The 15,067-nt window shown below is 33.4% G+C and overlaps 2 protein-coding genes across 2 annotated transcripts; both read left to right on the top strand.

Moving 5' to 3' along the window:
* Positions 1-1,433: 1,433 nt before the first annotated feature.
* On the top strand, positions 1,434-4,165 carry HELRODRAFT_173475 (hypothetical protein; the record flags this gene model as incomplete). Its single annotated transcript, XM_009020081.1, has 6 exons — positions 1,434-1,491; positions 1,668-1,814; positions 2,118-2,530; positions 2,608-2,806; positions 3,141-3,455; positions 3,858-4,165. The coding sequence occupies 6 exons, from the start codon at positions 1,434-1,436 to the stop codon at positions 4,163-4,165; spliced, it is 1,440 nt and encodes a 479-aa protein (XP_009018329.1).
* Positions 4,166-6,060: 1,895 nt separating this feature from the next.
* On the top strand, positions 6,061-13,988 carry HELRODRAFT_112157 (hypothetical protein; the record flags this gene model as incomplete). Its single annotated transcript, XM_009020082.1, has 24 exons — positions 6,061-6,190; positions 6,254-6,621; positions 6,778-6,899; positions 7,286-7,402; positions 7,469-7,529; positions 7,871-7,960; positions 8,050-8,193; positions 8,366-8,473; positions 8,643-8,801; positions 9,244-9,340; positions 9,640-9,705; positions 9,881-9,924; positions 10,033-10,149; positions 10,243-10,358; positions 10,568-10,645; positions 10,859-10,953; positions 11,511-11,609; positions 11,813-11,890; positions 12,055-12,149; positions 12,385-12,475; positions 12,707-12,879; positions 13,196-13,273; positions 13,626-13,778; positions 13,905-13,988. Exons 2-24 carry the CDS (start codon positions 6,406-6,408, stop codon positions 13,986-13,988), a joined length of 2,481 nt encoding a protein of 826 aa, XP_009018330.1. The 5' UTR covers positions 6,061-6,190; positions 6,254-6,405.
* Positions 13,989-15,067: the final 1,079 nt, after the last annotated feature.

The raw sequence follows: 15,067 nt of genomic DNA on the forward strand, positions 1-15,067 counted from the left end.
CATTCAATGGTTGATCAGCTGTTGTTGTAGAAGTTATATTGTTTTCCTAATTTATAATTAAGATATAACTTAAAAATAACATTTGTTTCAACTAATCGAACATCAAATTTAATAATTTTAAATATTGAAGGTATTTTTAAAAGTAAATGTTAATGTGAAACAATTTTTAAATGAAATTTTTATTTAAATGGCCGGCTGATCAGCCTGTCTTGCAGTAGTTAGTACTGAATTTCATTGTTATTTTGGCTTATTTATTCATTAAATTATTAGTTTTTTCATTCATTACTTATTTGTTTTTATGTTTCTTACATGTATCAATAAAACTAAACCAAGTTTTTTTATGAGAAACCAGCTTTAAATTTTTCTTTTTCAGTCAAAAAATGCCAAGCATTTATCAGCAGTTACCGAGACAGTTCAGTTAGAGCGCACTTTCAAATAACAGTTTTACTTTTTGGCGTGCACACTTATTTGTAACAAAAATTATTACCCAAGTTGGGCAAATCCATTTTCCTCATTACTTTTTAAAGCACACAAAAGCCAAATGCTAAATGCTCTGAAAGATTTTTTTAGTCCAAGATGCTTTGCATTGCCTTTTTTAGTGTAGTCTGCCCAGATAACAATTACCATTCTACTCTAATATTTATTTTAATATGTATTTTTAATTTGTTTTGTGTGGTTCCAAATTAATGATTATTAATTTTATAATTTTTACTATTTTGTCATGTTACACACACACACACACACACACACACACACACACACACACACACACACACACACACACACACACACACACACACACACAGACACACACACACACACACACACACACACACACACACACACACATGTACAAACTTATTTAATTGAGAACTTAATGAAAAAAGCATAAGATGGAAATATAAATCTTTGTATAATATATATAAATGTATGTATATTATATACTATCTTTATCCAATATATATATATATAATTATGTGTATGTGTGTGCATGTGCATATGTGTGTATATTTAGTATGATCAAATTAGTTGAAAATTCTAAGAATTCATATTATTATTCTAAAATAAGCCACACCATTCTAGAATGTTCTTTCGAATTTTTGTCTCATTTTTTTTTCATTTAATTTATTTATATGAAAACAATTTTTACTGGTTTTTGTGAACTTTAATAAACATTTTTTATTTTATTATTTTGAGAGAATTTTCAAAATTTAAAAAAAAATCAAATTAATGCTTAATTTTTTAGCGCTATAGGCTGGCCAGACAGATCATAGTACAGATTTGTTAATTTAAATTTTGAAAAACTATGACAAAATAATTTTTTGTTCCAGATTATGAATGAAACAGTTTCTATAAAAACCATAGATAACTTGAAGAATTCACTGTGAAATTAGTGTCATATTCACCCTTGTAACTTTAAAGTTATGAGAAAAATGTTTCAATATATTCTGGCATCTACCGTTTTATACTTTTGTGGTACCATCTTGGCAGGTTTTTATATTCAGTTTTTTTGTTTTTCATGCTTTAAATTAATACTTACCTAATTTTGGAGTTGTTGTTATAGATAGTATTATAGTTAAATATTAAATGTTCACTATGAAATGTGATATTATAGTGTATAAATATCTTTCTTATCTCATCTGTCATATATTTTTTCTTCATAACAGGTACGTCTGACCCAACCATAGAAAAATGCATTCAATCACTTGATAAGTTAATTCAGCACATCCCTACTTTACCCAAATCCACATCCAGTTTCTACTTCCCTGACTGGATTAGTGATGTTCAGCCCCATGCGAAAAGATGTTTAGGAAGTGAAGATGAGAATGACGACGACGATGATGATGATGATAATAAAGAGGATGATGATGATGGTGATGATAAAGACGATGATGAAGCCGGCGAAAATATTGAAAATGATGATGATTTTGAGGATAATAATCGTAAAAGTAATAATAATAATAAAAATGAAACAAAGGGATTACATATCATCCATGTTTTATCACCATCACTTCTTCCTTCTCCATCCTCACCACCATCATCATCATCTTTGTCGTCATCACCGCAAATTTCATCATTATCTTCGCTACTATCACCACCATCATCATCTATGGAAGACCAACAAAAACAACGTTGCATCACTTTGCAGTTGAACCTGGAGAATCTGGGCTACCCTGGCAAGTCACAGCCCACACTCACCTTTATAAATAACTTGCCGGATCTGGAAAGCATTGTAGATTATAAAGTTGACGACACCAATAACAACAGTATCACAAACAGTTACAGCAAGTACATTCGAATCAACAACATCACCCACAACAACAGCAATAACATCAAATATCAAAACAAGCTTGACCAAACTAGCAAAACTAATGGCAGCTACCAAAGCAGCAACAACGGCATTTCTAACGACAATAGCAACGACAACGATGACGTCATCTATCGCAACAAGCTTATCATCATTAAGATGCCGGCAAATTATTCTTTAAATGTCGTAGCGCACAATTACACTGGCCGGCTGCTATTGGTTGTTAGTAGTCATATATATATATATTTATTTAAATAATTTATTTAATTTTTATATTTTAATTTACATTTTGGGTACAGACAAATTCGCTAGTTAATTATAGCTCTACCGAATCTGAGTTTTCATTGGATGTCGTCTATGAGGATTTTAACGACATGCAAGATATAGAGGTTTACAACTGGACCAATCAGAATTATCCGGAATACAGGGTCACCTCCTATTGGCTAGTCCCTCCAACCAATCATATTGAAATTATTTTCAAACGGGATCCAAATATATGTATGTCTCTAACGGCGCTACTCATATTAAAATTTTTATTCTCTTTATCCACTTTTGTATGATGAAAATGATGACGACGACGATGATGGTGATGATAATATTATGGATGATGATGATGATAATATTATGGATGATGGTGATGATGACGTCTATAATTATAAAGTTGAGTTATTCGTACCAACGTACCCCTAAATATTGTTCACCTCCATCAAAAAAATCTCGTCCAAACCCACCTACCCAAACAATCTATTCCTTTAAACAATCCACCCACCCACCAAAAAAACAAACCACCCGCCCAAACAATTTACCCGCCCAAACGACCACCCACCGACAGCCCCATACGGCAGACCCTACTTTGGGACACGCGACCAGAGCTCCAACTTACCGTTGAGCGACTTTTTAGCCTGGACCCAATCGAAAATCATCTCCCAGTACATCAAAGACGACGAAGACGATCACTCCCTTGTGGCCACTGCTTTCGAGTATGTCAACGAAAACAATGACTTGAGTGAAGATGGTGTAGGGTCAAGGTCATGTAGTGGGGAGGAGTTTGGGGTCTCGAAGGAAGTTGTCGTCGCTACATCAATGGTTGCTTTCATGCTTGGCGTGCTTACTATGATTGGAATCTGGATTATTTATAATAAGACTAGTTGGTCGTTGTGTGTGTGTGTGTGTGTGTTTGTGTGTGCTGCGTTGTTTTGTCGTCTGTCGGCGTGACTGTATTGCTGCTGCTACTGCTCGTCTTGTGGCTCTCTTCTCTACTTTGAAATGATGTGTTAGAAACACTTTTAGTGAAAATGCAACTTCAAAAAATAAAATTATCAAATGTAACATCAACATTAAAGTTACACCGACGGCCAAAACATCAATGTAAGCAGCTAAAATATTTGTAAGAGCAGGCGGTAGCAGATTAACATTTACAAGCTTCATTTGAGCATGAACGAGTACTAACTAATTTCCCATTTGCAAACATACAAACAAACACATACAAACAAACACATACAAACAAACAAACACATACAAACAAACACATACAAACAAAACAAAACAGTGTGTCACAGTAGGATGAAAAGCAAGCAGCTCCCCTCCCTCTATACATCTCCAATGATGACGACAACGTTTACGACAAACTCGGCAGCGAACGCAGCTGCAGCAACTTCAGCATCTTCTTCAACTTCGGCCCTACGTCATCCCCTCCTCTATAACCAACATCAGCGTCAACCTGTCAATAACTCGGAGTCTCCGCCCTACTTTTTGGGCCAGCAAGCGATGCTTAGGACACCGGACACCAGTGGCGATTCGACGCCATGTTCCACCTCTCCTATTAACATCTGCCATCCTAAGAAAGGAAAGAAGTGAATGGATGGATGGATAGTTGGATGGCTAGTTGATTGGATAGATGGATAAATTGTAGGATAGATGGATAAATGGATGGTGGATAGATGGATAAATGTGCTGATGGATTGATGGGTGGTAAGATTGATGTACGTCTGTTAAATGAGTTTTACCGCTATAAACTAGAAGATTATGAGTAAAAAATAGAGATAAATTTGAAAAAAATTAATGGGACAGAGTAAAAAAAGAGAGAGTGTTGCATATTTTGTTGTTTTTTTCGTGAGACAAATTTTTTTTATCAAAAGGAATTTCTTTTTTTGATATCTAGGAACGATTTTTTAAACAAATTTTTTTTTCTGTTTTGTTTGTGACGTCGTTATCATTCATTGTATTTCACCGATTTTTCTTTTAGAAATTCAGTCAGTCGTTATTTTTAAAAATTGTGTTTTCTGCCTTTTTTAATTTCAGGATTTTATATCTTTATGTTTGTGAAGAAATTTGACGTATAAATGGAATTCAATTAATTTGGTTTCTTGGTTTTCAATTTTGTGAAGGTTTTTAGTCAAAAAGATGACTGAATCATGATCCTTTTGTGTTTCTTTTTTTCTTTTTTTATGTAATAAAATCCGTTTTTCTGAAAATTTTTTTTTCCGTTTTTCCGTTTTTCTCATATTTTTTAGCCAGTTGAAGTTCATCGGTTTTTTCCATTATGAGGCATTGACCTATTTCATTATGATATTATTATGATTACTACTATAATTATTGTTATCATTATTATTTTTGTTACTATTACTAATATTGTCGTTAATTTTGTTGAGTTGTTCCATTGCTGATGTTAAGATTTCGCATTATTTTATTCATGTTATTGTCGTTGTTTTGTTAATGTTGTTATTGTCATTATCAATCAATCAATCAATCAGTCAATCAATCCATCAATCAATCAATCAATCAATCAATCAATCAATCAATCAATCAATCAATCAATCAATCAATCAATCAATCAATCAATCAATCAATCAATCCACCATTCAATCAATCGATCAATCAATCGATCGATCGATCAATCAATGTTAAATTGTTATCATAATTGTCGTTGATACGTGTATCTTGTTTTAGTTTTCAAATCATAATATAAACTGTTGAAAGCATGGATTTATATAGAAGTATTCATGTGTGTGTAGGGATATATATACATATGTATATATATATTTTTACATATGTATATGTATAGATTTGTATATATATATACATATATATATATATATATTTATATGCAATATATGATATGGTTAATATAGCATTTCATAGTTGGACACTAGCTACACTTTTGAAATTTTGATACGCACCACACACACGCACACATACACCATACTCACGCACACGTACTCACGCACACATACATACGAACACATACATAACATACATACTTACGTATTCATATTCATTGATGTCTTGCTTAACTGATTTAGTCAATTTTTTCATCTTAACTTTCTAAAATTCATATCTAACTATATACGCGTATGAAAACATGATTGTATATCTCTATGATATATATATATAATATATATATACATCTTTATGAAATATATATTTATAATGCTAGCATGTACGAATTATACATTGCTCATATTTGACAATGCAGATACTATTGATTCCTTGAAGAACAAAATAAATGATTTTTTATCTAATAATAAAACGTGACTAAACTGTTTTTTTTTAATTTTTCTACAATTCAGTTGGATGGTGGGGATTTATGTAGATACATAAATATAGAATATATAGTTTTTGTTATATATGTTATATTCTATTTATATGTGTGTAGATAAATGAACAGTAATGCGTCTATGGTTTTCAACGCTTTAATTTTTTTTATTTATAATTTAACTTAATTGTCTATGTAAACATTTATTAGTCGATAATAGAGTATTTAAAAGGACATGTGCAACCGGGCATGTGAAAAATTAAGAAGATTATTAAATTTATTTTTAAATAAAATCGACACCGCCGAAAATAATTCAAAATTTTTTTTGAAAATGTAATTTAACTTAATTCAAAATATTTTTCCTGAAAATCACTCTGGTCTAAAAAATTCTAAATTAAATAAAATACACAAAAAAAAACCTCATAAAACAAAGCAAAATCATAAATTAATAAAACTACAACAAACATCAAACGAAATAATTTAAATAAATTTTTTTTTAAACAACTTTTTCTTTCTCATGCCATATTAATCCTTTCAGAGGACAAAATAAAATAAATACAGCATGTATCACTGCACTAAAGAAATTCCAAAAAAATTCATGAAGACAAAATTTTTAGGACTCAAAAACTCAAAGATAGCCACATTAACATATTCCTATTTTTTGAGTAGACATGTGAGGTTTATTTTCAGTAAGACTGGAGTGTGGGCGGAGCAATACACTGTCAATCAACGTAAAGAGGTTGAGGAATTTTGGAAAGGAACTGTCACCAATGATCATGTTAGTCTGTGCATTTTTTAAGATTTATTTGGTCGGCTGATATAAAATGACAGAATGAGATATGGCTTAATTATTATATGTCAAAATTGAAATTGGATATTAATTTTGAATCTATTTTTCAAATTCTCTTTAAAATAATTAATAAAAATAATTAAGGTATCTTCTAGAGAGAAACAACTTCAGCCATCATCTTATATACTCTCCATGTTTCCATACCCCAGTGGAAAGTTACATATGGGGCATGTTAGGGTTTATACAATCAGTGATGTCATGGCAAGGTTTTTGTTACCAACCAATGTTTCTTTTTTACTGACCAATCATATCTATTCTTTACCAACCAATCATGCTTCTTTACTTTTTAGCAAACCAATTAAATCATTCAATTTATAACCAAATAAATGATCACTTATTTTCTTTATCATCCAATTAAATTAACCAATCATATTGCTTTATTTCTATCAAACACACAAACAAACCAATCATAATTTTTTCACCAAATATCTAACTAATCAAATCATTTCATTACAATGAAACCCAAAAATCCCATGCCATACTAAAGATAAGCAAAATGATTAACCACACCCCTTCCATTATCAGCCAGATGACCAATCACAGTTTCATTTCAATCAATCCAGTCAATAATATTCTTCTACTACACCACCAGGTACAAAAGGTTAAAAGGTCACCAGGTCATTCATCCAATGGGGTGGGATGCATTTGGTCTGCCAGCTGAAAATGCCGCCATTGAGAGGGGCATCCAACCATCTGAATGGACCCTGAGGTATGTTTTTTGGGGGGACTTTTTTTAATAATTTAAAATTAACAAATTATTTTTTACTATTTCAAGCAATATAAAAGCCATGAAAGAACAATTGTTACAACTTGGCTGCTCCTTTGATTGGGACAGGGTTGGTTTTTTTGAATTTTGATTGGCTGGTTGGTAACAAAGCTGCTGTTTGACTGGCTGGTTGGTTGTTAATGGAATGGTATGATTGGATGAGTTAATAACAATGAAATGATGTGATTAGTTGAAATGGAATGATGCAATTGGTTGGAAATGAAATGTATTTTATCATTGGTTTGTAATTAAATGATATGATTGTTTAGTTGAATGTTTTTAAAAAACACAAGCACGCACGCGCGCGCGCACACAAACACAAACATGCACACACAAACACAAACATGCACACACAAACACATACACGCACACACAAACACATACACGCACACGCAAACACACACATCTAAGGAAGTTACTACTTGCAATGAAGATTATTACAGATGGACCCAGCATATATTCATCATGTTACATCAGGCTGGTCTTGTCTATCAAAAAATGGTTAGATATTGTTTCATTCATTCGTCCGTTTATTCATTTATTATTCATCCATCTGTTCATTCATTTATCCATTCTTTCATTCACCGAAGGCCCCTGTGAACTATGACCCCGTTGACAAGACGGTATTGGCAGATGAGCAGATAGATGAGGAAGGAAGGTCTTGGAGATCAGGGGTTGAAGTTCAGAAAGTGTTGTGTAAGCAGTGGTATGTTCGGACTACTGCATATTCTAAGGTAGGTTAGTTGGTCAGTTCAATTTTTTGAAAATGGTGCAGTTTTGGATCGATTGATTGATTGATTCATTCATTCATTCATTCATCCATCCATCCATTCATTCATCCATTCTTTCATTCATTTATTCATCCATTCTTTCATTTGCCAACGAATCCATCCATTCACCATCAAGTCACTGTATGATGGATTGAACGAAGTGGATGAAGAACTATGGAGGGATATCATAAGCCTGCAGAGAAACTGGATTGGTCAGTGTGACGGGGTGAGGTTCCAGTTCCAGGTGAAGGTCAGTTTATTGAATGCTTGATTAGTTGGTCAGTTTGATTGATTAGTTGGTCAGCTGTTGTTTTTATTCTAACGCTCACACATACATACAAACGTAAAAACAAACGAACGAACGAACATGCAAACAAACAAACGAACGAACGAACATGCAAACACACGTACAGACCTGTTCTGGTGATCAATCAAGGAATAGAGATGAGGATATATCAATATTTACGAAACATCCATTACATATCGCCAACCTATCACATATACTTCTATCTCCTAATCATACTCTCAATAGGAAAAAATTTTACAAAGTTTGTTTGTATATGTGTTTGTGTGTGTGTGTGCGTGCGTGCACGTGTGTGTGTGTGCGTGCGTGTGTGTGTGTGTAGTTGATTGATGGTTATTTATTGTAAGGCGTTGGTTGATTGGTTGAATTGGTTGAGCGTTTTATTAGTTTGCTGAAAAATTGGTTCAATAAATTTGTTACAAGTGATTGTTTGAGTTTGTTTGCTGGTTGATTGATATTGATCGGTTGAATGATTGATTGGTTGGTTTATTTGGCTGGTTGGTTGATTGGCTGGTTGAGTGGTCTGATTGGTTGATTGGTTTATTATGTTTTCTGATTGGTTGGCTATTCGATTTTATAGATGACTGATTGGTGTGCATGTCATTCATTGATAATTGCGCCTCAGATAAATAAAATATCCTTCTGTATTTAGACGTTAAACTTCAAATTAGATTGCACCTACCTCGTCATCATCATCGTCACATGTTGAGTTGAATATCCAAGCCGTCAATCCATTCACCGGCCGTTTAATTCCTTTATTTGTTTCATTCACTCACTCGTTTGGAGAATTTCTTGACCATCACCTGGGTAGATTTGAAGACAGAAATTAATGAATGAATGCATGAACGAATGATTGAGTGAGTGAATAAATGAATGAACGATTGATCAATTGAATGGATGCGTCATGAATTGTACCTCTAATCTTTCATTACCGTCATCATCTTCATCCTCGTCATCATAACTGTTTTAATAAAAAAAGTAGTAGTAGTAGTAGTAGTAGTAGTAGTAGTAGTAGTAGTAGTAGTAGCAGCAGCAGCAGCAGCAGTAGTAGTAGTAGTGATATTAACAATAATAATATTACCAATAATTATAATAATCATCACCAGCTTTTCCCATGATAAATAAACAAGACAATCAGTTCGCCAGTGAAATGGGCATCCTATTTAAGCCAGGTCGAAGTACTTTTCATTAATTTGCGTGCGTGCGTGCGTGCGTGCGTGTGTGTGTGTGTGTGCCTGCGCGTGTAAATTTGTTTGTATGTATGTGCTATGTATATTATTATTATTATTTATCTATTTATCCATTTATATTCTATTTATCTATCAATTTAATCCTGCTTCATTCTAGGTGAAACATTCGAAAGTCTCAATAATCTTTTAAAGAGGACCGAGGTTTTCACTTCTTTTTTCGAGAACGTTCAAATCTTATTATTATTATTATTGTTATTATTATTATTATTATTATTATTATTATTATTGTTATTAATATTATTGTGATAGGAATTAAAAATCGGAAGTCACGTGACGAGCGAGAAAGCTCGCGATTGGTTGATATCGAGGCAGAGGTACTGGGGCACGCCCATACCGATTGTCCACTGCAAAAAATACGGGGTCAGGGTTAACTATTATTATTATTATTATTATTATTATTATTATTATTATCATCATCCTTATTATTATTATTATTATTATTAACGCAATCGTCATCAGGCAGTTCCAGTGTCTTTGAACGATCTACCAGTAAAACTTCCTCCATACTCATCTCTACCCAATAACGATGATGATGATGATGGTGATAATAATAATAATGGTGATGATGATGGGGAGTTGATTAAAATAATGTCGCCACTGGCAAGAAATAAGCAATGGAAGAGAGCTAAATGTGCCAGGTTTGTGAAAAGTTATTTATCCTTCTTCTTCTTCTTCTTCTCCTTCTTCTTCTTCTTCTTCTTTTCCTTCTTCTTCTTCTTATTATCATTAATGTTGTTATTATCATTATTGTTGTTGTTCTTATTGTTGTTGTTGTTGTTTTTAGATGCGATTGTGACGGCTATGGAGAGAGGGAGACAGACACGATGGATACGTTCGTTGATTCGTCCTGGTACTTCCTCAGGTTTGACACGTCATCGTCGTTATCATCTTCATCGTAATCACCATCCTTGTTGTCCGTGACGTCACCATTTTTCGTCATCATCTTCATCGTCGTCGTCTTCTTCATCAATAACATTTTTATCATCGTAATAATAAAATGATAATAATAATAATTATAATAATAATAATGATAATAATAATCAAAATAACCATAATGTACAATAATAATAATAAGGTATCTAGATGCCAAAAACCTGGATGTGCCATTTCGTAGAAGTCGTCTGGAGGGCTGCTTGCCTGTGGACCTGTACATTGGGGGGAAAGAACATGGTGATCTCATTGATTGATTTACTTGAGTAGAAGTCACCCATGTATTCGTTTGTTTATCAAACGATCAATTTATCGATCTATTATTTCATTCATTCATTCATTCATTCATTCATTTATTCGTTCAATCATTCGTTCAATCATTCGTTCAATCATTCATTCATTTATTCGTTCAATCATTCGTTCAATCATTCATTCATTCATTTATTCGTTCATTCGTTCATTCATTCATTTATTCGTTCATTTATTCGTTCATTCATTCATTCATTCATTCATTCATTCATTCATTCATTCATTCATTCATTCATTCATTTATTCGTTCATTCATTCATTCATTCATTTATTCGTTCATTCATTCATTTATTCATTCGTTTGTTCATTCATACATTCATTCATTCAATTGTTAATTTATCCGTATCAATCCTGATATCAATCAATCAAATTCACCCATTTCTTTTTTCATCTATGCCGCCATTGTTTATCCATTTATTTTATCCATCTCTCAATCTATCTAATTATTCATCCACGAATCCATTCATTCATCATTCACATCCATTCAGCTATCATGCACTTGTATTACGCACGCTTTCTACATCACTTCTTCCACGATCTCAACTTAACTCCATGCAAAGAACCATTTAGGAACCTTTTGACACAAGGTAGGTTGGCTGGTTAACTGGCTGGCTGATTGATTGGTTGGCTGGTTGGTTAATAATGTTTTTTAAGTTACGTCATCATCGTCATCACTATCATTGTCATCATCGTCATCACTATCATCGTCATCATCACTATCATCGTCATCATCACCATCATCGTCATCATTACCATCCATCATCGTCATCATCACTATCATCGTCATCAGGGATGGTTCTGGGGCAGAGCCACAAGACCTCAGATACGAATAGATATCTGAGGGCAGATGAGGTTACGTTATCGCAAGGTATCATTATCATTTTTTATCATCATCGTTATCATCATCTTCATTGTCACCAACATCATCATCATCGTTATCATCATCTTCATTGTCACCAACATGACCACCATCGTCACCAGCATCATCATCGTCGTCACCAGCATCATCATCATCATCATCATCGCCAACAGACAACAAAACATACATCGAGAAGGCTACTAACAAGCCGCTAAAAACGTGTTGGGAGAAGATGAGTAAATCTAAACACAACGGTGTGGACCCCCAGGTTATGATGACGACGATGATGATGACGACGATGATGATGATGATGACGACGACGATGATGATGATGATGACTGTATTGGTGTTGGAAATGACGGCGATTATGGTGTTGGTAGTGATTACGATTGCAATGACCGCGATTAGGATATCTCTAGCTTCAACTTCATCATTCCCTTTCATCATCATCATCATAATCCTAACTATCACCATTCACTTCCTCTTCATCGTTTTACCATCAGTCTATCATGGATGAATACGGATGTGATAGCACCAGACTAGCGATACTTGCTAATGTCTCCCCTAAGTCTGACAGACAGTGGTCCAATGAAAGTTTGCTGATCCATTCATTCATTCATTTATTCATTCATTCATTTATTCATTCATTTATTCATTCATCTATCCATTCATCCATCCATTCATTTATTCATTCATTCATTCACTCATTCGTTCACTCAATCATTCACCCATTCATTCATTCACTTCCCTAATCATTCACTCACTCATTCATTCATACATTCACATACATACAATTGTTATTCAATGCATTCTCTATTCACCCAGTTTTTGTAGGCGTTCTTAGGTGGCAGCGTAGACTATGGGCACTCGCCCACAAGTTCATCAGCTTAAGGAGCCCAAGTCTCGTCAACAATCTTAGAAGACCTTCTACTCCTGATAATGATCTTGCAAATGACGGCGACGATGGTAATGATGATGATGATGATCGTCGTAAAAAAGTCAGCACTGATGATGATGATTATGTCTACGAGGTAGAAATCAGCGATCAAAGAAACCGCCACCTGCTACAGGTATCATTATTATGATTATTATTATGATTATTATTATTGTTGTTATTATTATTATTATTTTGTGCCCATTTAAAATGTATGGCGAGCATTGTAGAATATCTATATAATTTACATTACAAGTTTTATTCTTTTAACTTTATAATTACAAACAATGCATGTTTTACAATGAAAATAAAAGGATGTTTTCTCATTATTATTATTATTATGCTGTTGATGATGATGATGATGGTATCGGAAATTTTAGATAAGCTTCCATCTGGAGAGGACATTCCTGTTGAGTACGTCACTGTCCAGGATGCAGATGCTGTCTACAATTCTATCGGTCCTTATGTATCATACTTATTTATGATATCATCATCATTCTGTTGATACCATTTATCATACTTATTTATATCATTTTCATCATCATTCTGTTGATACCATATATCATACTTATTTATGACACCATTTTCGTCATCATTTTGCTGATACCATCATCGCTATCACTGTCATCATGTTGTTATCATCATCGTTCCGTGTATCATTTATCATCGTTATATTAACGCCTGTGTCATCTTCACGATATCAACACATATATCATTATCGTTATTATTGTATAAGTATCATTTTATCATTATATCGTTATCATCAGGATAATTATTATTATTATTTTTTCCTCAATTAACCCGACCTAGAAATATCCGGAGTCAGTAATAAGGTCAAGCCCCATGTTCGAGCGAACCCTGTGTGACCTAGTTATCGTCCTATCACCGTTCGCGCCTATGTTCGCATTGGAATTGTGGGAGGGCCTAAAAAGTGTTAATCACACGGAAGAGCATTACGATTGGGTGAGATTTGAACTATAACATGATTTAATTGGCGCAATTGACGACGTTGACGATGGTAACACTGACATCGATGACGTAACGCGAGTTATGACGTAACACGATGATGATGAAATTGTTTATTTTTAGAATTCAAATGTCCTGAAGCAAAAATGGCCGGAAGTTAATGATGATTTTAGGCTTCCAATGTCTGTAAAGGTCGGTTTTTTATAAATAACTTTACTACTATTATCGCTACTACTACTACATCTGCTACTATTGTTACTACAAATTCAATGTAGCTAGTAACAATTAATGAAATATTGAACTACAAACACACTCACATTAAGGTTATCATCCATTATTCGCCAACAACACTATTTTTCTTACTCCTGTCTTTATGGAAGAAAATCTATGAAAAAAAAATCTTTACTTCCGAATTATTTATTTACGTATAACAAATATATTACAAAAATTATTATAATCATAATTATAGCCATAATTATAAATATTCACAAGGTAAACAACAGAGAAATAGCGGAGATACGTCTGCCAATGTCCTACAAGCAGACAAGCGTACAGCTGACAGACGATATCGCCTGGCAACTCGTCACTAATCATCCGACCGTCCTAACTGTACTTGGGGCCTATTCGTTTAAAAGTAAATTAGACTCTAAAGAGAGAAGATGGCAGGATGAGATTTTGAAAAAGAATTTGATAAATTACGGAAACTCGAAGGTCGAATTTGATATCACTGTTAGTGATAGATTGGCGAAGTTCTTGAAAAGTTCTAAACGAAAAAGTTCAAAATCTATTTAACATCGAGCTAAACTGCCAAAACCATTTTTTATATTTCTTCTTACTATCATTATTTTTCATTTTACATGTATTAAAAATCATTTTATTACACAACAAACATGCTTATCTAATATTCGTAACATTTATATCATTATTATGATTGAGAAGTACTTTTCTAATCAATTCTGAATGAAATGAGCCGAACACAATTGAATCTTCATCAGAGCGTCGCAGTTTTAAATGAAATAAAATTAAAACGAACTTCTCAATAAACTAAGTAATGAAAACAAAAAATGTCTCTAAACATTTGGCAATGAAAAAAAGAGGAGGTAAGATTAGGCAATTTTTTGCTCTATGTTGTTTCCAAAGACAAAACATCCCCATTCAAGGTTACAGGAAGGTCGCAGAGTTCAAACTCTGTTGATGTATCACAAAGGCGAAATTCAGTCAGATTGTTGTTGTTGATGCTATTGATAAGGTTACTGTTACTGATAATGTTATTGGGGCTGCTGTTG

This window comes from Helobdella robusta (assembly GCF_000326865.2).
Source record: "Helobdella robusta unplaced genomic scaffold HELROscaffold_26, whole genome shotgun sequence".
Classification (NCBI taxonomy): domain Eukaryota; kingdom Metazoa; phylum Annelida; class Clitellata; order Rhynchobdellida; family Glossiphoniidae; genus Helobdella; species Helobdella robusta.